The 24,416-nt window shown below is 40.1% G+C and overlaps 1 protein-coding gene across 1 annotated transcript in view; it reads left to right on the top strand.

Moving 5' to 3' along the window:
• tex264a (testis expressed 264, ER-phagy receptor a) overlaps positions 1–24,416 on the top strand; it is a 55,086-nt gene that overhangs the window by 10,515 nt on the left and 20,155 nt on the right. The window contains 1 exon segment of the mRNA XM_089011008.1: positions 4,508–4,729. Coding sequence (XP_088867134.1) covers positions 4,508–4,729 — 222 coding nt within the window.

Genomic DNA, 24,416 nt, shown 5'->3' with positions numbered 1-24,416 from the left:
CGTAAACAAAAAGGCCTGTTTTGGATGAGTTTTCATGTGTGATACAAATGTATAGTCGGTTTTTAACTTTGAGATATAGATGAAAAGGTTTACTCATTCACATATACAGAAAACTAAACTACATACATATATGGACTTACTAATTGATAAGAATAAGTAGAAATGAAATAACATATATGTTTTTAGCATGTGTATATAACCAATTCTAACAGTTTCTTCAGGCATCATCTGTACATCTAGTTTTTCGGACGCTTCTCATCCGAGGTGCTTCGTCAGCGAACTAAAATTTGCTGGTCGCTCTGTATACATCCCTAATGTCCAGAAGTGGCGGTGCCAGACCTCTGCTTTCATTTGAGAAATAGTAAATGTTGATTTTAATTGTTGTAAATGCACATCTTTTTCTCAGTCTCTTCAAATGGTTAATTTTATTTTCTCGTGGATTTTTTAAAATGTCCAGAATTACCAATCAGAACATCTGACAAATGTCAAGACAATTTTCTAACTGGAAGACATTGTAGCTATTCTGTTGAAAGTTACTGCAAGGCTTTCTCACAAAAGATTGCCATCGACAATAGACGTGTAAAGGCTTTCGTCATGCAGTCTTGACAATGCAGACGCAGCTATTGACAGAACCAGGATGTCCTGCCGCTCTAGGATGAATAATTTACTGTCAAAAGCAGCGGAAGCCTACTATTGAAAACGCTGCTGTGGCTCCTTGCCAGGTGACAGCGTAGACTCAGAGTGAACCAATCGTATCTGCTGTCACCGTTCCATTTCAGACACAGGCGTTATGGAATATCATAGAATAGCATATATTTAATAGTGTAGAATACTTGCGCGTGAAAATCCAAATTGCAGCACAACGCACACATCACGAAAGGTGCGAAATGAGACAGATAGGAAGAGGAGCATTTTCAATGTGATAATTATGTGGCGAGGCCAGACACTTGTGGATGAGTGATGGTGGCTCCCATCTGTGCACCCCTCAGCGCCAGAGCTCCACACACGGGTGCTGTCATTGAGCAGCAAGTAGCAGTATGTAGGTCTTAAAGGACAACCGACGTCTCCGGACAAGTTGTGTCCATAATTTGTAAAATGGCTTCAAATGACTTCTACCGAGCGTATTTTAATAAGATTCCACCGCAATTAGCTATATTTTATGTTTTAAGACTCGCGCTGAATATTCAGGAAGTCTTGTTTTTGAGTTGGTGACGAGTCCGTACGTGACGTCACTAAAGGACCGCCCCCTGACCGTAAAAAAGAAATTTGGTTGGAAATGTCTCACCCAAAAAGAGGCAGAAAATGGCCACCGAGCTCCTGTGAGGAATTAATCAGCCCGTTTCCACAGGCTGATAAATTCCTTACATGGAGCTTGGATGCCCCGTTCTGGCTCTTTCTGGTGCAACACGAGGTTTTCAGACCAAACAAGCATTGACGTGATGGAAGGACTGCTACAATGTGTCCTTTCTCAGTCAGGGGCGTTCCTTCAGTGACGTCACGCACGGACTCGTCACCAACTCAAAAACAAGAGTTCCGGAATATTCAGCGCGAGTCTTAACACATAAAATATAGCTATATGAGGTGGAATCTTTGTAAAATACGCTCAGTAGAAGTCATTTGAAGCCATTTTACAAATTATGGACACAACTTGTTCAGAGACGTCGGTTGTCCTTTAAAGGGAAATATATTTCAGTCACGTTTCTGTCAGTGTGATGTTGATCTTAAATTCATGATACCGCAGCATGGTGCTGCTCCAAAGCTTCTTATTTACTGGTTGGCTTGCTTTTTCCATGCTATGTCAGTTTCAAATTTCTTCATGGCCTACCTCAACATTTCTACAACTAACAGATTATTATTTGAAAAGTTAGTTTCTGAGTTGATCAAAAAAGACGTTCCGTTTTCTGGAATGGAATTGTTTTTCCTTTCATTGAATTCTGAAAAGTTTGTCAAAACACATTTGCTCCTTCATTTTTGTTTACATTCTGAATTGTACAGCTTCAGGGGAATATACTTCAGAGATTTGCTGCACAATACGCCCCCACCTCTATTGTTCACGGTTCACTATTTTTATCTGAAAAACCTTGCTGTCATTGTGCTCTTTCTGAACCGCCCTCGGTTGCCAAAAGAGCTTTGTCTAAGTTAGTTCAAAGTAGTTCATTCAAATGATGCCTCCCGGATGAGTGCATGAGCATGAAGGATTTTTTTTTGCATTCATTTTAAATATAATGTAAGAAATTATATAGAACTGTTTTGGGATCATAGTTGTTGTGTAATAGAGATCAGGTTTAAACTTTTCATACATGAAATTCAGTGGCAGGCTATTGATTTCCTTGCTAAGCCCTTGTCTGAATCAATCCAGACTGAAAAAGGAGTGGTGTGACTTACGACATGTCCACTAGAGGGTACTATAAGCCAGGAAATAACCGACCAACCTTTCTTAATGATGTCCATTTTTTCTTGAAAAGTCCATCTGGAAAATGGCTGGAACAGGAGTAAATCTGCAACCAAATCCATTTCTTCTTCTCCTTCAGCCATTGTGGGTTGACAAAACCGCTATTAAATCAACACAACAATATATTTGCTCATGCAGCTCGCTACCGATAGACAGTGTGCTAGCTCTGGCCAGTATGCTCTTGTCACTCGCAGCTTGTGATCAATCATAGTTTGCGTAAACTCTGACGTTGTCCAGCGCCTTCAAAAAGGTGTTGGTACCCCTTTTGGCTTGCCAACCTGAAATGTTTGGTTTGAGCAACAGTTTGATCGACAGCCCGCAGAACTGATTGTGAAGGTAGATTTCTGACCCTGTTAACAAATCATGGCTGAAACGTAATTGGTTAAATGCTTAAATAGGAAAACAGACATCTGGAAGCAGCGCAACAGGGGGAAAGTAATGAAAGTAAGTTGAAAGACTATTTATATATACATATATATATTTATTTAATATTTATTTAATATTTATTTAATATTTATTTAATAACAATTTAATAACAATTTAATAACAATTCATGGACAAAATATAATTAACATCAGTCCTTGATTCAGATAGTTTTAGGCCAGCAGAGAAGGCTTTGCAGGCCTTAACGTTGTTCCACTGCTGAAATTGTATTACAAAAAAAAATCCTATTCTTGTCCTGTACAGCAAGGATTGTTCACAATGTGTTATATTACCTTATTGTCTTGTAACACATACTGTAACCGCAGTGTTCTTCATCCATTGTGTGACCGTTTTAGACAAAACTAACAACAACAAAAATATATTGGACTGTCCTGCGTTCTTCTGAGCAACGCTGAAATTTCAACCAGATGCATACGGGTGATGCGCTGTCACATCTTCTTGTAACTGACAAGTACCTTTGTGATTGTCAGTCTGTCGCTGCATGCAGACGTGTTGACGCACTGCGGGGGAGAGAGAATGACTGTTAAGAAACGAAGGTTTAAAAAGGGGTGAGGCGTGTACGCATAATTACCATTCATTAAAAAAAATAGGATTAGATAATATCATTGGACAATGTTGATGACTGCATTATTATTATTAATTATTATTATTATTATTATTATTATTTATCATGTTCAGGCTACACAGACTCTACTTTCTCTTGTTCATTCATATAGTTCCTCCATTGTTTGTCCGTGACCAGTTCTGACACAAAACGTGCTGAATTGAACAGATTAGTCATTGCCGAGTCTTTCTATTGTTTACACGCCGAGAAATAACTAAATTTTCCCACCGACTTTATGCTCTTTCAGACCCTTTGTTCTCCTTCTGTTTGTTAATGTGTAGTGTCCATCAAGATGCGTTTGATAGTCTCCACATTCTTACCCAACACCTCAGACCGTTGATCCAAACCTTCAGTAGTCTGTGGCGTGGTTATTCTCCAAAACTGTCAATTTTCTGCTCCTGCTCTCTCAAGGATGTAAAGTGCAACATATCCATCGGTTAACATTCAGGCTTTTCATATTTACCATGACAGGTGTTTTTAGCTTTGCGCTGACCCCTTTGTACAGTAGATTTCCAGCCATCATTTAATCTGACGTTATAATGTCAAGACCGTTTCGGTTCGATTAGACTGTTTTTTTTAGACGGACTAAATGTCATCGTATATAATATCTGACATAAGTTCATGAAAGGGGGTGATCCTTAAAATGCTATCGAGAGACTAATGAGACATGGAGCCTTGATTCCATGCCAGCTAGGCTAAAGCCAGCTATCCGAACCACTGCAGTCCCATTTTACCAAGGTCACGCCAGTAAATCTTACCAAGTTGCATCGTAAATCTTTCATCATACATTTCACCTCATCTTTTGGTAACTTTGTGGGAATGTCACATCCACGACATTTCAACGGTTGAACCAGTACACGCTTATTTAATTTTTCAATTGATCTTCAAAGATGATCTTTGTCTGAGTAAGAATCGGAGCAATTTTAATGACTTGTGGTAGAAGCCACACACACAAACACACATAATCTTCTGACCTTTTTTCCCCCCTTTCAATATCTGCCTTTTAGAGACGGGCAGAGAAGCGCCGCTATGTCGTCGGCAGCATTCTGTCTGAGGGAGAAGAGAAACCAGATGAAGAGCTACAGAAACTTTATGAAAAGTTTGGCTTCAAGATATTTTCTCTGCCGGAAGTGACCCATGCCGTGACCACCAGCTTCCCCATCACCACCTGGCTCTCCTACATCATAGCACCAATCAAGGTCTACTCGACGCTTACATCCTACATTGAGGTACTGACAGCTGCTTCCTTTTTGCTGCCCTGAGGCTCTTCCACCCACACCCACACTTTGTGCGTACACACCAACTAATACATGACGGCAACCTGGCTGAACAAAGAAGCTCCACATCAGGCAATTGAGCGATTAATTAATAGCGATATTTTAGTCATGGGGTCAAAAGGTCGAGTTTCTTGGATATTTACCTGGATATTTACCAGTAACTTATTAAGGAGATGGGCCACAAAATCCCAAGGATACCATTGTTGACGGTTTTTTTATATAGAGATATTTGCGGTTTGGAAAGAGAGGCGCATGACATGAGGACTGTAAAAAAATAAACTGCTGTAAAATAAAGTTGTATTTACCTTTTTGATGGTCGTTGATGGCTTATGGAAGGAGAGTCACCTTCCTGTTGGTAACTTAACCTCTGGTGCTGTTCGGTCGTGTGCTTCCGCCGAAGATCACTCCGCCAGCCGTGGTGGGTGTGTATTGTGAAAATAGTGCTTATTATAAGGTTTAATTTTCATAAATTTGACGTTTGTAAGACGAAAAGTTTGTAAGATAAGGTGTTTGTAAGTTGAGGTCCCACTGTACAGTCATACCTCGAGTTTTCAAATGTCTCTGTTCTAGACCGAAATCGGTTTTTTAGAGAAAGAAAATTTTAGATTTTTTACACCTCGGATTACAACCATGAATCGTTTTGTTGACCAAATCAAGTAAACCCAAGAGAAAATGACTTTTGCCTTTTGTACAGCGGCCCCCACTTGCACCTCATATTACTCCAGACCATATAACTTAGGAATTAATTCATTTTTCGAATGAAAAAAGAGAGTCGAAGGTTTCTTCCACTGCATTGAATGTTTATGTTGTCCTAAAACTCAATATTGTGGAATTTTAGTGAAAATGACAAAAACCCTGGCACTGCTGTGGACGCATATTTGCACATCATCTGGCAGTGAATGAGTTAATGCAATGTTTTTGTTGTTATTTCGATATAGTATTTTTGCCCCAATCATGGGTCAATAAAATAGTTTCAGATTTTGAAAAAAAAAAGCTTCTCGAACAGCTTTCTATAGCAGATTATGAGCAAAAACCGCGGTATGACTGTATATCTTAGCCTCATTTGCTCTTGCACTAAAGTACATGTGAGATTTGGGATTTTGAATGAGCATTTCCAAACTTGAACATTGCGTGTCCAGTATTACTGCTTTTAGTGTGGGTTTGCTTAATTCCTTTTTGCTTTCCTTCTTTTCATCTTATGTGACATCATGTAAATGCTGAAGTGGACTGTTTAAACTAGTCTTAACCTCACTTAATATGATAATATATAGTTGGTGGAAACCAGCATACATCGTGAAAACAGCATAGGGAGAACACAGTAACTCCAAATTGGAGATCACGGGAACCCCTTGGCTACAACAGCAGTTGGTATGAAAATAACAGTAAATAACAGCTGTACGTCGAGTAATAATTGTGTCATAACCAGTGCTTGTATGGATATTGACATGATAGCTGAGACCTGGTATTCACATGTTGTTCTGTGCAACAGAAAGGCATGTCACAGTCCATCCACTGCCCCCAAGTGCTGTGACAGGTCTCAGAGGAGACGCTTTTCATTACACTCTTAAGAGCTAATCACACCCAGCCCCACCCTATCCGGTTGGACTTGCGGACTGGCAAGTGCGCTATGCATATAGCCGCTATATGTATATAGCGGCTCCGGCGAGCCTCATGCATAATGAAGCTGAGTTTTTGCAGGCTCGGTCGAGAGAGGTGCGATGCGAATGCGCTGGAAATGCATGCGTATACAGCCTGTATGATTAATTGAGTAGGTTTAGCAGTGTGCGAGCAAATTTGAAAGGAGGGAGACACTGCTGACGTCGTTTTGTCTACATCTACTTACTCGAGCTTCAACTCTCTCTGGCGACAGTTGCCATTTTCCTATGTTGGCAAAGTCCAAATGATTTGAATTGATTCCACCTTCAGTTTGTCAGCTAATTTTTCCCCCTCTTGACAGCTTTTAGTGTTGCAACGATGTGAAAGCTTTGCACACTCTAATAAGACTTTCAGAGAGAATGTTTAACGTGAGCCAAGGAGAACTCAACAAAATACTGTGCTGGATATTGCTCGGTGAATTGTAATGTTTTGACACACCACCCGCATTACGGAATCCTGGTGAACACCTTTAGCTAGCAGCTAGCAGGACAAATGTTTACCTGCACATTTATTTATCTATTCATTCATTCATTTATTTATTTATTGATTGATTGATTGATTTATCCATCTATTTGTTTGTTTATTTATGTGTTCAATTGACTGTTCATTTATTCAGCCATTTATTTGTTTGTGCATGTGTTTATCTATCGATGTGTCTGTCTGTCCGTCCGTCCAGCTAAGTGGTAGCTAGCTAATTAGTTAGGTAGTTATTTGTTCATTTATTCATATTTTCTCTGTGTATCTGTTTATTTATTTATTTGTGTGTGTGTGTGTTTGTTTAACATCCAACTTTACTATTTGCCTTCTTTACCGTATTTCCCGGTGTATACGACGCACCCAAAAGCCTTGTTTTTTTAAAAAAAAATGACCCTGCACCTTATACACTGGTGCACCTTATATGTGAAATAACATTGAGCCACAACAGGTCTCGCAACTATTACTCGCAGCCAGCGACTCCATATCCCCCTGCAGAAGAAGTAGTGTGCGGTCCATGCTGGCATATATAAAGCATAACCCCAACCTCGACTCTAGCACCTTTTAATGTGGTGTGCCTTATATTTAGAAAACTTATGTATTTATAGATTATATTTGAACATTATTTTGTATTCATTGAAGGTGCGCCTTATAGTCTGGTGCACCTTATACACTGGAAAATACGGTACATTAACATCGTTCATCCATGTTATTTTAATCCTATCATGCAAAATGGATGATGATAGAGATGAAGCAAGTCTTGTTTCTGCCTATAAGCAGTTAACGATTCTCAGAGTTTCAGACCCCTGTAGTGCTTAAAAGATTGAATGCAGTCGTTTTTGGGAGTCTGAACACACTTCAACTGGGAGTGTCTATACAAAGCCTCCGCAAGCATAATCCCTTTGAAGAAATGTTCTGTCAAACCGCATGCTCAGGGAGGACAATGTCAGGTTAGTAAAGTGGTATCAATGTCAAACGTTTTGAGGTATTAATGAATTGGCACCAGTACAAGCGTTTCTGTCGGCGCGTTCCAAGTATTCATTGTTTTATCGATCAGGACAGCTCAAGTTGAAATGTCAGCATCCTGTACAGCATCCCACTTTAGCGATAATGCAGACTTGCGGAACTTGTACGCCACTGGAAACCATAACCACATTTGTGATTGCGTTAAATGAATATATTTACAAAACTGCACATTGATGCTGGTTGCGTTCCAATGGAAACAGACGAAAATGGATCTGCTGCTGGGCGCACGGAAAAACTCCTTTTGTGGAAAACTTTCCTTTTTTCGTCACCGTGATCAAACAAATCAGAGACAGTGATACTGGCATGATGAACCCAAATGGTAAATAATACTCTTGATGATCCATGTGCGGTTCTTTTTCTAGCCCAGTCGATCTAGATCGGGCTTTCCACTATTCAAGGCTGGCCCCTCCCTTCCTTTTTGTCAACTACTAAGAAGCATTAAAGGAAACAGAGGTACAAGGAAGGCGTGGCAGGATTGCACCGTCTTTCATGTCTCACAGGCAGCCCTGCTCCTGTCATTGACCACGCCCTTGCACGCCGTCCTGAACGCGCTGGGTGAAATGAGAGTCAATAAGGAGTGTGTGTCCACGGGATTGATTTTCACTTCCGCGCTCGGTGGGATTTTGAAGTAGCACACGTCGTATGAGGTGCAGCCTGGAGAGTGAACAAGCTCCCTGTCCTTCATAATTAATGCCATCTTCCCACAGAAAATAGTTTCCGCCGTTCTGTTTTTTATTGCCAATGCGTCGTCCTTGATTCTTAAGGGTCTTTTTCGAATCGCCCATCTCAATGTAATAATAAAAAAAAAAATCCCAGCTTGAGTGGCAATTTAAAACCTGGAAACGATTAGTTTACAATGAATATAGCTTTGTTGTTGGCTTCTTGTCATCTCCCCATCTGCGGAGGAACCGCCAGGCTGTGAATGCACGATTCTATATTTAGAACCCTGCGATTCATATGACACTTTGCTCACATTTTGATCTCAACTCTTCCCGGCATCTAATTGACTTATTGCATTCTTGAGCAATTTAATATCTATCTTTCGTTCAAATAAAACAACATCCCCGGTTATAGTTGTGATGCACAAGTGTGAAGCCAAGCCATTATTATTCCCGTTACCTTATTTAGCTAGTGTGTTTGCTTCGATTTACTTTGTAGACAGACACGCGTTGTTTTGCTCTTCTAACTATCCTGAAGAATATCGTCTTGATTATCTCGGGATGTTGTATGTGCAGTTTACTCGTCTATCTTGATTGATTGCAAGTGGAAGTATATGTGACGGTTGTATACATGTCATCCAGTTGGACGCCTCCCTTGCAGCAGCCGTGTGTTTAAAAGACACACGGCATAGGTGGTTTGCGCCCCTCTTGAGAATGAAGAGTTTGGTTCTGCCATTCTGTAATCTCCACTCATTACTCCACTCACATTTTCCATGCATGTTGAGCTCATTAATATGGAAATATGATATCAATGGTAATATCAACTTATCAAGTTGATTACGTCATGGATGATTCATCTACAGTTTAATGTCAAAACAAAATTCTGCATTTTGCATTTGACTGCGCTTCTTCTTTGGAAACGGGACGTTTGACGAATCCTCACCCTATGTCACTGAAAGAACGTCCCTGACCGAAAAAAGGACACATTGTCGCAGTCCTTCCATCATTTTGCTGTACTTGTTTGGTCTGAAAACTTCGTGTTGCACCAAAAAAAGGCAGAAGAGGGCGACAAAGCTCCGTGTAAAAAATTAATCTGCCTGTGGAAACGGGCTGATTAATTCCTTACACGGAGCTTTGTCGCCATTTTCTGCCACTTTTTTAGTGCTACATTTCCCCCCCCCCCCCTATTGCCTCAAAATGGCATGGAATAAATTATTTAATCGATTGCAAACATGTATGCTTTTCCTCTTCAGAAAGAACTATTTGAATCATATTCATAACTGGATGAGTAACAAGAAAGCATATTCTCCGAATCTGAAGCCATTGTTTTGATTCTCCAGCAAGGCAAGACGTCTTTGCATGACACCACGAACAAGGGGGCGGGACCTTCTGAAAACGGCCACTGCCGGGTTCATTTTTTTGCAGATTTTGGACACTTTAAGTCATTTTTATTGTGTTTTGCATTTGACTAAAAATATCGTACTGCGTGTTTTGGGTATTTTAGATGCTATAAAACGTTTTTCTGATGTCAGTTAGGAAACAAAAAAGTGATGTCGGTTGTCCTTTAAAGGTGTCTGACCTGTCTTTGCCCGCAGTTTCTGGCAAAAACTTTCTTCTCCATCCCGTGCGTAGCCTTGACCTCCTTCTAGGTAAAGACTCATGGATTGATGCATACTGATAGACAGCATGAGTCTTCTTTCAGCACGCATCAGTCTAATCCCCCCCAATCTGAATGCCATTCATCCTCTCCAAGCAGTCTGGAATGCAAATTCAACACTTCCTTGACATCGCGGCTGAGTAAATATGAACTGGATGAACTGATGTGTCCTCCGCATTGACCTCGTGATTATGGACAAAAGGAGCAGATGTATCAAAAAAGCCTGCTTTGCTGACATTTTCTGGAATATATTTTGAATATACATGCAACCAACTCCTCCCGATTTGATTCACAATGTAGCGCTGGAGGCGTTTGAATTTGTGAGTTTGTTTTCCAATCCGATGCGCGCATGAGATATTACTCTTATGTAATATGGTAACGCTGTCATGCGCCAGTCCTCGGGCACTTCCACATCCACAGTTAAGTTAAATACTGCATATCGCAGTGCTCTTGATTAGTTTCAGACAGTTTGATTCGACTCAGATTCTGACTTTAATTGCACATGACTGATGTGAAATGAATGAACCCCAAAAGGGGTTAGATTATACATAATGAATACAGTGGTCTTGTAAAACGAAATGCATTGTAATTTATGTCTTTTTTTTTCCGTTAAATGATGAACTGTGACAACCTTCAAACGAACGCCCACAAACAAGGGTATACTCGGACCTATATTCGGGCATGAAAATTCATTTGGTATGGGTGACCGTCGGACAATCAGCATGCAGCAGACAGAGCGTCGAAATGTATTTGTCAACAAAGTGAGCGTGGGTTTGGGAACATGGCCTTATGAATCACAATTTCACCCGGCACTCGATCGGGAATCTCGCCAAATTCTCGATTGCCACTACACCCGTGACCAACACCAACGCGTTTTAATCCCACCATGATAACAAGCAGCCTAAAATGGACGGCTACGAGGGAGCAAAGCAAGATGAGCGTCATGATGAGGTCTTGTTTATGACTGCCTGTCAGCCGTATGCTCTCTATGCTTCTCAGTTTTATGGCTGTCGTGTAAATTATGCAGATTTATTGCATACACTATGTGGCATTTATCCTTTTTATACCAGCTACTTTTTCAAGTGAGGGCAATGAAGTTGAATCGTGATGTAGTGTTGACTATGATTATATGTGACGTCTTTTGGAGAAATAATCAAAATGATTATTTGGGGTACTTCAGCCCGTTGATGTCATTAAGTCATCAAATGACAACTAAAATTACTGCCTTTCATCAGCATTGAATCCATTGATCCGTTGATTACAAACGTATTACGCTTCCTGTACAGTAGGTGGCAGTATGCACAACAACAGCTGGTATCTGCCAATGAACCAAAAAGATGATAAGACAATCACGAGCATTTATAGAGTTTACAGTGTGCTCTTAAGCGTTGATTTTTATCCTTCGTCATAAAACGGAATTGTGAATTCTGGTTAACTCATTAACTGCCAGGCATGTGCAAAAATGCGTCCACACCAGTGCCAGGGTTTTTGTTTTGTCACTCGAATTCCTGGACCCAGAGAATATTGAGTTTTAGGACTATATAAACATTCAATTAAGTGCATTAAGATATCTTAGAGTTATTTCCTAAGTTATATGGGTTTGATGTTATATGAGCTTGAAATGAGAACGGCTGTCCAAAATACAATGCAATACATTCATATTGGTTTATACCAGGTTTTAACAACTGCTGGAGCTGGAAAAAAGGCGCTAAGGTGGAAATAAGGGAAATGCTGCCTCCTTTTGGAAAGGAAAACACATTGCCAGAGGAAATGGCCAGCGCTCTATCGGCACCCGAACAAGAAAAAACAAAACTCTCCGTCATATTTTCAATTCCCGGATAAATTCGTGAATGGCAGTGAATGAGTTAAGCTTGATTTTTGTTCACATTCTCTTTTTGAAGGGAGATAAGGGACGCCATTTTAATTTTTTAATGAAAATATTTTGCCATTTTTGGAGTTGAAACATACACTAGCGGAATCCCGCTATTGTTCCTTTTGAAGTGTAAGTGTCTGTATAGTTGTTTGGACGGCCATTTACATTTGTAATCAGTTTTCACCTGTACTGATTAAACCGGCGCTCAACCCACACATAATCTCACACGCCCTGCCAATCTCAAGGTCGTTTTACACCCTCATATCTTATTTAGAGGAAATCAACAGAAGTCCTCACAGAAAACAAATCAGACAATCTCATTTATATGCACACCATAACGTGAAAGTAAATTCATTGATAACTTGCGTGTAAAGTTTCTGCTGCCACTGCGGTTATCTAGATGGAAAGCTTATTTGGAACTGAGAGGGAAAAAATCCACAGCCAGCATGGGCACCGCAATGCCACATTTTGTGTACTTTCAAACATTTTAGCACATAAAACAGTATGTATCCGTAGTTTTCAAAATGGAGTATGTGATATTTGAAAAGCAAGCATTTGTTTATGTGTATGCATAACATTTTTTGGGCAACTTGTCCATGTGGACATGCGCCTCCGAAGTGATGTCACAAGATCCGGGAACTGCGCTGGGAACAATCTATGTATTAAGGCCACAGCCTTCATTAAAAGAGATGAGCGGCGCATGCTGAACTGTACTGCCTGGAGAAATGGCGCACGGGTGCAAATATTGATTCTGTTTATTGTCTCCCTGTGGGATGCATGTTGGAGATCTACGTGGATAAATATTTGCACTGATTAATGATCGAAGCAGGAAGTCGCTATAAAATGGAAACACCATTATAGTTATTCTTATCAGTGAAGAAAAAAAAGCAAATAAAGGCTTTACAATGGGACATTGCCCGAATGTGAGTACCGTATTTTCCGGTTCCAATGTATAAGGCGCACCCAAAAGCCTTCAATAAATGACCCTGCGCCTTATATGTGTATACGGTTGCGCCTTATATGTGAAGTCACAACTGGACTCGCAACTACTGTCAGTCGCCACTAACTCCATTCCCCCCCTGTAGAAGTCGAGTGTAACCCCAGCCTCTCCTGTAGCGCCTTATAATGTGATGTGCCTTATATTTGGAAAACTTTAATATATTTATATATTATATTTGGAAAACCTTTCATTCATTGAAAGTGCGCCTTATAGTCCGGTGTGCCTTATATATTGGAAAAGTTTGAAAATACATAATTCATTGGGGGTGCACCTTATTCTTCTGTGCGCCTTATATAATGGAAAATACGCTAATGAACAGTTGAAACATTGTTTTCCATTAATTAAATCGTCCCCCTTATAATACGGTATGCCTTATATTCGGAAAACTTTAATATATTTATATCTTATATTTGGAAAAAAATTCATTCATTGAAAGTGCGCCTTATAGTCTGATGTGCCTTATATATGGGAAAAGTTTGAAAATACATCATTCATTGGGGGTCCGCCTTATACTTCAGTGCACCTTATACACGGGAAAATAAGCTAATTAACAGTTGAAACATTGATTTCCAATTGTTAAATCATTACCTCCTTATATAAATATATTAGTTTTACACATATGACACACCACATTATATTATATTTGTAAAACTCTTTTCATTCATTGAAGGTGCGCCTTATACACCGATGCACCTTATATTCTGATGTGCCTTATATATAGGAAAAGTTTGAAAATACATCATTCATTGGGGGTGCGCCTTATACTCCGGTGCGACTTATACGCCAGAAAATACGCTAATTAACAGTTGAAACATTGTTTTCCATTAGTTAAATTGTTAAATAGTGTAACATTCTTGTACAAAATCCTCTTAGTTCATATTCCATATGGGCGATATGAATCAGAGTGTGAAGAAAATGATTTGGTTATTTCAACTTGAAGAACAATCACTTCAAATGGATAAGTGGAGCGTGTTAGCATCGCCAAATTAAAAGTGTTTGACAGGCGTCAAACGTAGCGAGGAGCAGACTGTCGGCAGGTGTCTTTCACAGTAAGACAAAGTGTTTTCCTGCCTCTTCATATTTAATGAAAGTTGAGACAAGAAGGAGGTCTGAAATTAATGCATTCACTGCCAGACGATGTGCAAAAATGTCTGCTCCAGTGCCAGGGTTTTTGTCATTTTCACTCAAATTGCACTACATCAACATTCAATATAGTGTTATAAACCTTAGACTCTTTTATTTCATCAGAAGAAAAGAGTTAATGCCTAAATTGGCAGAAGACCTGCACGATATTGCTCCTTCAACCACAACAAAAAGCATTACCACCCCCAAGTATGTTTAAGATCACACGTTTTTGTTTAACCTAATTTATAGCTGGAAAAAAATACGGACTTGACTGCGGGAGGCGCTCAGGGATGGGTTGTTTCTGCCATTCTTTAACTATTATTGATCACCCTCCTAAATGCAATCCCCAACTTCCTCCGCCGCGCCATTCCTGATCAGCTGATGGCCACATTCGTCCGCGTCTGCCGTAATGCACGCGGCATTAGCTACAGCATGATCAAATTAAGACGCGGCGCCTTTCACCCACCTCTGCAATCAGTGCCACTTTCCGACTACACGCTTACAATCAATTTGCCAGGCTAATCTAATGTAGTAGCTCCCAAGCATTTCCGTGCCTTGTTTTATCTTCTTACGCTGGGATAATATGACAAATAAGATTAGCGGCGAAACAGACGCACATCCCGGTCACACATCTTAAATCCCCATTCACATGCATGCGTGTCCACACGCGCCTACGGTTCGAAACACGTTTTATTTGATCGTACAACGCATTTGCCAAGAGAATGTGGGAAATGTGAAAAGACCTGACACTTCAGTCCCGCAGTCTTTTAATCAACACCCGTTATCTCTCCAGCATGACTTTCGCAGTTTCACAAGCAGGTGAGATGTGAGACTTGCGTCACGGCGAGGCGAGACGGGAACAAAATCACGGCATTATTTGACACATCCACCTCCTGTACTTCTGGATATTGACAAATGTGTATTTTTCCGTAAAAAATACAGTGACACTTTGTTCATCAAAAGGGGATTATTCCTGATTTACCGCAATCCAAATTGTTTTCAAGAAAAGAGACACAGTACTAAACACTTTAAGTTGCTATTAAATGTTTATCTTCATCAATACAGACGATTCCAGAGAAGCAAATGAGCCAGGATACCGCCACAAAAAAGGGAACATTCATATTAGCGCAAAAAACATAGGAGGGAGCTATGCTAACAGAATGTTCAAATTCCAAATCATCCATTTTATTCATATTAACTCATTCGCTGCCATTCCCAAATTTATTCGGGAATTGAAAAGTGTGACGCGGAGCGCCATTCCCCAATTTGTTCGGGATTTCATTTTTCTTCCGGGGGCTGCCGATAAAGCGCTGGTCAAACCTCTGGCAATGCTTTTTTCCTTCCACAAGAGGCGAGCATTTGCCTTTTGTCCATGTTAGTGCTTTTTTACAGCTTCGGCTATTGTTAAAGTGCTACATGAATCAGTATGTATGTATTGTATTTTGCACAGCCGCCCCAATTTCAAGCTCAGAGAACTGCAGACCCATACAATTTAGGAATTAACTATTTATTTTCTGATGAACAATGAGAGTATGGTTTCTTACGCTGAATTGAATGTTTGTGTTGTCCTAATACTCAATATTATGTGGGTCCTGCAATTTGAGTGAAAATGACAAAAACCCTAACACTGGAGTGGACACATTTTTGCACATCATCTGGCAGTGATTAAGTTAAAAAGCAGGAGGATTGCAATGCAGCTCAGGTATGTGCCCGAGGCTGTGCCCATCCTCGACAACCCTGGAAAGACAAAAAAAAAAATGCTAAGCACAGCACCAAAGAGGAACATAATAGCGTCACCTTTCTGTGGTGACATCGCAAAACACCCTTATGACTTAATCCTTTTGATGAACCGTCTTGATTGATGCAAAGTCTTAAAGGGCAACCGACGTCACTTTTTTGTTTTTTAACTGACATCAGAAAAACATTTTATAGCATATAAAATACCCAAAATTGCGATTTGGTATTTACAGTCAAATCTCGGTTTTCCACCATAATCTGTACCAGAAACCTGTTCGAAAAACGATTTGGTTTAAAGGACAACCGACGTCTCCGGACAAGTTGTATCCTTAATTTGTAAAATGGCTTCAAATGACTTCTACTGAGCGTATTTTACAAAGATTCCACCGCAGATAGCTATACATACAGCTGTGGGATGAACTCAATCATAGCATGGCGGTCGGGTTGAACAGGACGACATCCCCAACTTCTGTTTTGAAATGTTAGAAATCCATTTTATAAGATATCGGCTAATGTGATCTTTTTTTTCCACAACACCAAAAACGCCTTCGTTGGCTATTTTAATGAAATCTATTATTATTATTATAAAACCACTGCCCCGATCTCTCTTCTGACCACCTTATGGTTACTCAATACAGTTACATTTATCAAATATGCTTTTTTTTACTATGTACCGTTTTTTTATGAAATATTTTTTTGCAGTTACAGTATACATCTCAGTCTTCTGACATGTTTTATTATGCTTAGTATATTTTCTTTTTTTTAATCTTTTCACCCCCCATACCCCTTTCCAAATTGCTGCTTTGGACTGCAAATTTCCTCATTGTGGGACTATTCAAGGCTTTCTGATTCTGATTCTGAATTCTATAGCCCACAACATAGAGAAGGGATGACCCCAAGATTTGAATATGGTCTACTCCCTCCGACCCACATCCCCCAAGAAAATAATTCTTCCACTATCATTGTAATGGATCCAGAATACTTGAACATTGAAGAGGAAGCTGCAGCAGTTTCCTCTCAATAGGACATAGCGAAGCATCACGGCGATGCGGCCGTGGGTCTTAAGACATGCTAATGTGACATTTGGCTTCTGAAACGAATGTGACGAGGCGAGATGGAAAAAGACAGCGGGTTGACCGGGCGGACCCCCTGTATTATCTTTCCTTTTGCTCAGCCATTGAATTTATGGTGAAGTTTGAATAAAAGCGGTCAAGGCTTCTTCAGTGCACCTCTTAAAGGACAACCGACGTCTCCGGACAAGTTGTGTCGATAATTTGTAAAATGGCTTCAAATGAGTTCTACTGGGCGTATTTTAATATGATTCCACCGCATATAGCTATATTTTACGTTTTAAGACTCGCGCTGAACATTCAGGAAATCTTGTTTTTGAGTTGGTGACGAGTACTCATGTGACGTCAGAAAAGGACCGCCTCCTGACCGTAAAAAAGACGCATTGTAGTGTCTTTCCATTACGCCAATGTATTTTGCTGTACTATTTTTTTTAAACCTTGTGTTACACCCAAAAGCCGCCAGCAGAGGGAGTCCAAGCTCCATGGAAGGAATTTATCAGCCTGTGGAAACGGGCTGATTCATTCCTCACAGCTCAGTGGCCATTTTGTTGCCTCCTTTTGGGTGAGACATTCCCCCAGACCGTTTGCCTCAAAACGACACGGAATAAATTCTTTAATCGATTGTAAACATGTATGCTTTCCTCTTCAGAACTATTTGAATCATATTCATAACTGGATGTGTAACAAGAAAGCATATTCTCCGAATCTGAAGCCATTGTTTTGATTCTCCAGCAATGCAATACGTCTTGGCGTGACGTCACAAACTGGGGACTTTCTAAAAATGCCCAAATCGCAGCTCATTTTTTTGCAGATTTTGGACACTTTAAGTCATTTTTATTGGTGTTTTGCATTTGAATACAAATATATACTGTGTGTTTTGGGTGTTTTAGATGCTATAAAACGTTTTTCTGATGTCAGTTAGGCAACAAAAAAGTGACGTTGGTTGTTCTTTAAACCATTATAACCAATGTAATCAATGTCTGCTTTTTTTAATCGTGATTAAACAATACAAACTGCTCACAATGGAACTCTGCACGAAGATAATGCGTCGGTCACAATCGGAGGCGACAGAAGAAAGTCATGTAAGAAAGTGAGGGGGTAGGGGGGGTCGAGTGATGCATTCAGGTGCTCTCATTTTCGTCGAAAACCGATTTTCGGTTGCAATGGTCCATGCAATGTCACGAAATCTGAAAAAAAACGACTACAATTTGGTCCCGTTCCGTCTCATTGAACCATGTCACCCGATCTGCACTGAGCTTTGGGTGTCCATACTGTGTCATTACAAAATGGCTTCCTATGTGAGGTCATTTGTTGCTAGGCGGAATTTGTGGAGTACAACATGACGTCGTGAGAGTGGCTGCCTTTGCAGCAGCTCCTGTATTTTGTATTTCTAATTTTTCTTTTTCTCTTCCTTCCATAACTTTGCTGCTATGAAATGTAAATTTATTGACTGTGAGACTAATAAAGGCCAATCTAATAATAATAATAATAATAATAAATAACAACAATAATAATAATAATAATAATAATAATAATAAATACATTTTATTTCAAGCGCTTTTCAAAGCTCTCAAGGACACTTTACAGTGACAGACAAGCATAGATACAATAATAAATAAAATAAAAATACAATTATAAATAGAAACAAGAGATAAAGCTACACAGAAAATGCAATTTTAAATATTAATCTATAATAATAATCTAATATTAACACTTTAAATGCATCTAAACTTCCTTTGTGATGTCATTTGTTGCTAGGCAGACTTTGGAGTACAACACATTGTGGTTCAAAAACCAATGTAAACGCTGTCATATTAACTCTTTTCATCTTAATTCGCGATTCGTCATTGGTAGCTGTTAGGAATGGCGATGATCTAGTTGAGTGGAAATGCTTAGATCAGGTAAACAAACGGGACTCTTATTCAATACAATCCTTATTGTCTTTAAAAGGACACTTTCATGTGCCACTCTCAGTGGACTTCCTTTGTCTTTTCACACATCTGCCCCCGGTCTGCTCATAAATGACAACTGACAGGAGGCGGCAAGCGCGGCCGTCGCGTATATTAATGCCATCCGGGAAGCCGTCGCTCAGGGGAAGCGAGGCGGCACGATGCCCAGTGTGAGAATCCCACAACATCTTCTCGCCGTTGAACGCAGCGGCGAGCAGGATGTGATGGGATGCATTTGAGTGCAATGAAGAGGAGCGAATGCGCATAAGGAGTGAAGAGTTCATGTTGCCATGTAGACCACTCGCCAGCCTCCTCCCTCTTTTCGGCTTTGCGCCGTAATGTCTGTGGACTCTTTTGAGTCCTACTAATTGGATGAAACAACGCTGTTATTTTTATCCAGCATGTTGTTGAGTGACATAGAATCTGTCCATTTTGACCACATACACTAGAAAGTCACCGTTTCCTTGAAATGCTGTTTTCCTGAGTGATTGCAAGTCTTACCGTGATCATGCTCTGTCCGGACTATAATGATGCGGCTTGTTGAAATACAGTAAAGTCTCGTTATATCGATATTCAAGGGAGTCCGAAAAAATATCGATATAACCGGGACTATCGATATATCCGACACTGTTTGCATGTAATTTTCTCCGTGCGTGCTTAGAAATAGTATCGATATAACCGGGACTATCGATATATCCGATATCGATATAACGAGACTTTACTGTATTTTTTTTCCAACACAATCATGTGTCACAACGACAAAAGGCGGCCATGAGAGGATGTATTTCACCTGTGTTTTGAATTGCACTGCAATCGGAACACTGTGCGGTTGAGTCTATGACAGAATACAGTGAACACATGATTTTGATGGTTTTATTCAAAATTGAAAATGTACTGTAAGCGGCTCATGAATTTCCAGATCAAGATGTCAGCGATTAGGCCATCACATATACTGGTTGTATAGTTGTTTAACCGTCAATGAAAAGGTTTCTTCAGTCGTCATCTCTACTTCTTTGAAGGTGTCGGATGTTTCGCTCCTCATCCGAAAAGCTTCGTCAGCCAACTAAAATTGTGACTGATTCTGACAGATGACGGCTGGAAAAACTTTTTCTTCGACGGACCACTCCTGTAAGACTGAAAGCTTACACAGACGTATAGCTGTTTAACTCATTCACTGCTAGACGATGTGCAAATAGGTGTCCACGCCAGTGTCAGGGTCATGTCATTTTATGTCATTTTCACTCAAATTGCATGGCCCACAGAATATTGAGTTTTAGGACTACATAAACATAGCATATAGCGTAAGTAATCTTATACTCTAATCTGTCATAGGGAAAAAAGTTAATTCCTAAATTATATGGGTCTGGATTTATATGAGCTTGAAATGGAGTCTGTACAAAATACAATGCAATACATACATTTTGATTTATGTAGCGTTTTAACAACAGTTGAAGCTGAAACAAAGCGCTAACATGGAAGAAAAAAAAAGAAATACTGCCCCTTGTGGTCAGGGAAAACATTGCCAGAGACCCTGGCCATTGCTTTATCAGCACCCAAAAAAGAAGAAAAGAAAACCCGAACATTTTTGGGAATGGCGCGATACGCCATATTTTCAATTCCATAATAAATGTGTTTTTGCCAGTGAATGAGTTTTTTTAAGCATACTTGGTTGTAGAGTTATTTGCATTGAAAGTGGGGGTGGTTGGTCAAAATATAAATGCTGCCCCCTCGTGGGAGGGAAAAACATTGCTAGAGGTGTGACCAAAGCTTTAAACGCCCCGCCCCTGCGAGTAAAAACAAAACCCGAACAAATTTGGGAATGGCGCTCCACGTCATGCTTTTCATTTCCCGAATAAATTCCGGAATGGCAGTGAATGAGTTACTATTTGTTTTTTTTTTTCTGCACATGCTTGCTAATTGAAGCAAATGCTTATAAAAACGTTTTTTTTTTTTTTTTACTTGACTCCTCCACTCGTGCAGCTGAAATTTGAAATTGGCATTCGGAAATGCCTGTGACTTTTTAAGGTGCGTCTGCGCGTGGGTATGTACAGACGTGATGCGGCTCGTCGCTGCAACTCGACTTTTAATCAGGCGCAGGGAGAGAGAGGAGCAGGGCAGGAGCTTGTACGCTTCTGTCTTTGAACACGTGCAATCTGCTTGCACTTTCATTCACCAGCCTCCTCTCACTAGCACAGGATGAGCTCTGAGGAATGCTTTTATATGAACCCTCATTCTCCCCAGAGACTCGTTGGCAGCTGATTTTTCTCCATATCTTTCCATCTAGGGGAACTTTTTCATATTAATCAAAATGAAGATAAATAGTTGTGCTAGTTTTCGTGTGGCAAACGAGGGACAAATTAACATTTCTTTCTTCAGCTCATTGATTTGCATATGCTGTATGAGTTGTTCTGCCCATGAGCGGCTAAGCTGTCATCTCGTTTGGAAATGACAGTGTGTTTTTGTTTTGTAAATGTTCCCAGATACAGATCACGCCTGTGTCTTCTGGTGAAATGTTACAAAAAAAGTCTTTTTAAAATTCACAATTTATTTTTCTGGTGAGTTTCAGTTGACTACAGCACAGGTGTCAAAGTCAAGGCCCGCGGGCCAAATCCGGCCCGCCAGATCATTTTTTTCGGCCCGCGAAAGCAAATCAAACTTGTTAAATTCCATGATGATTGCTAAAACCTGAGCCAAATTTTCATATTTTTGGATGTCAATCACAATAAAAGTCATTATTCTTGACTTCAGATTTGAAAACAAGTTATTCATTAATTTGCTGTGTGCTCTATATGTAATATTTGAAGGGATTTAAACATTCTAATGGGTTCCCCAAATTCATAACGGCCCTCGAGAGGAAACCATAACTACAATGTGGCCCGCGGCAGAAAATGACTGACACCCCTGCTCTACAGCATTGTTGAAATATGTTTGGAAGCAGCCCCAACCCAAATTCCAAGATTTTGTCCCTTAGTTAATTAGTAAATAAAAAAATACAGACCGTGATACCTCGGTTTACAAACCCTTGGCTGACGAAGTTTTCGGTTTACGAACGTTACATTTATGAAAATGTTACCTTGGCATATGAACTATTTTTCGGGATAATCACTGAGCTTCCACAATGAGTGATGTGTCGTCGCGAACGAGCCCGTTCTCCTAACAAGAAAAGGGTGGCTGACTGTTTTGTCCTTTATTCCCCGCCCCCAGTCTTCGGTTAAAGCCACATGATTGGTCAAGAACGCAGCAGTGAGGGGGTGGGGGTTACAGACAGAGAGTGAGGCCGTTCTCCCAAAAACAAAATGGTGTCTTCGGTTAAAGTCACGTGATTGGTCAAGAACGCAGCAGTGAGGGGGCTGGGGGGGGTTAAACATTAAAGAGACAGGCAGACGACACAGAGTGAGTGAGAAGACACACACACACACACACACACACACACACACACACACACACACACACACACACACACACACACACACACACACACACACACACACACACACACAAAAGGGAGACGACAGAGCTTGAAACAAAAAAACAAAAGTGAAAAAAACTAAAGTGAAATGGCGAGAAAATGGATAGAAAACAGTGAAATTTGGCCTCGTTTCAACTTTGATAGTTCGGTTCAAAAGCAGAGTGTAGACTGGAAGGTTAAAATATCCCATCAATCAGGCTCCACAAATAATCCGCACAAGCCATCTGTACACTTGATGCAAAAAGCTATCAACCCAGCTAATCAGAACACAATTGATGAGAAAAAAGGTAAAATGATCGCAGAGAAAGTAGCTCCAAGGCATCATTCCTCAAGATGGTGAAAAAAGAAGGCTACTTTCCTCATCAAGTGTTTAATGCTGATGAAACCGGTCACTCCATCAAGCCATCAACGACCCCCACAAAGGTAAATAAAACAACTTCATTATACAGTTCAGTTTATTTCTTTAATTATAATACCATAGCACATTTATTATACATAAAATAAGGTATATTTTGTGCAGTTTTAAGGCTTAGAAAATTAGAAAGTAGAAGTATGGGGACCTGGGAACGGATTATTCTCATTTTTAATGGTTTCCTATGGGAAATTTATTTTTGGGATACACACTTTTCGCCACACTCTGTCTGGGAACCAATTAAGTTCCTAAGCCAAGGTGGTATCCCTGTATTTATATTTGTTTTCCAACGCCTCTACTCAGAGTTTTGTTTTATTTTGTCTCCAGCTTAGCTGCCTAAGCATTCAACAACGCTTGTGAATCATGTCGCTAAGATATTTATGATTCTGTCACAAATCCAATTAAGAGGATGATGTTAACCAGAGGGCATTCGCTTTCTTTCTTGCTCTTTTTTGTGAAGGGGAGAATTGCAATGAAAGACCAATCATTCCCTTGTAAATTGGTTGAACAAATGTAATTATGGTTGCAGATATTTATAGAAACTATACACAGGAAATGGGGTCCGCTTTTTTTGCCTATGGGAAAACTGCGACAATCAAGTGAAAACTTGATGAACTGACAAAAACATGGAGTAACCAACTCCCCCCCTCCCCACTTATCGCACGTCGCTGATCGAAATGTACTTGCCTCTGCGGCCAATTGGGTAATTGCACATCCAAACGAGATGATTATGCCATGATGCTAATAACATACAGTGATACCCCAGCTCACAAACTTAATTGGTTCTCAGAAAGTATGTATAATGTGAAAAGTTTGTCTTCCGAACATTTATTTCGCATAAGAAAACATTAAAATGAGAATAATCCGTTCCTAGGTCGCCATAAAACATAATTTTGTACTTAATAAGTCTTAAAACTATGCTAAACATACCTTATTTTATGTACAATAAATGTGTTATTGTATTGTATTTAAATAAATAAATTACTGTATAATAAAGTTGTTTTATTTACCTTTGTGATGGTCGTCAATATAGTGTGCCTCTTGATGATATCCGAGTGAAGTTGCCATGCTTTCTCGGCGATAATTCCTTCACTCTCACTGTCCCCTGCTAGCTGCTTTTTGTTAATCCAAACTAAGCAGAAGTTTTTCAACCTTTTCGATTGCCTGAGACCGTTGCTTAGACAACACAGAAACACCCATAGCCACACGTAGCAATGGTCGATTTAGCGTACTGGTACTGGGACGCGAAGTCACACAAACGCTCACCTCGTTCATGTTTTTCGATGATTCTCCTACTTCTGCTGGACCGTAATTTTCTTTTGTGTCTTCTTCGGCTTAACACTCGCCTGTGGTGGTTTCTTTTTCGGTCCCTTAATAGCAAAATTACTAAACTCGATAACAAACCACGTCCGCACTCAAAGAAAGGGGGTGACGAAAACTAGTCCGCCAGCCACCGTGGCGCTGTTCGACAGTGTGGTTTGGTGTTCATCCGCCGACAACTAGTCCGCCAGCCATTGTGGCGCCATGTGGTT

Source organism: Hippocampus bargibanti, linkage group LG12 (assembly GCF_051943395.1).
Source record: "Hippocampus bargibanti isolate YZ-2025 linkage group LG12, ASM5194339v1, whole genome shotgun sequence".
NCBI classification, from domain to species: Eukaryota; Metazoa; Chordata; class Actinopteri; order Syngnathiformes; family Syngnathidae; genus Hippocampus; species Hippocampus bargibanti.
Note: the sequence above shows the minus strand (reverse complement) of the source record. Positions and strands in the feature narration are given on the sequence as shown.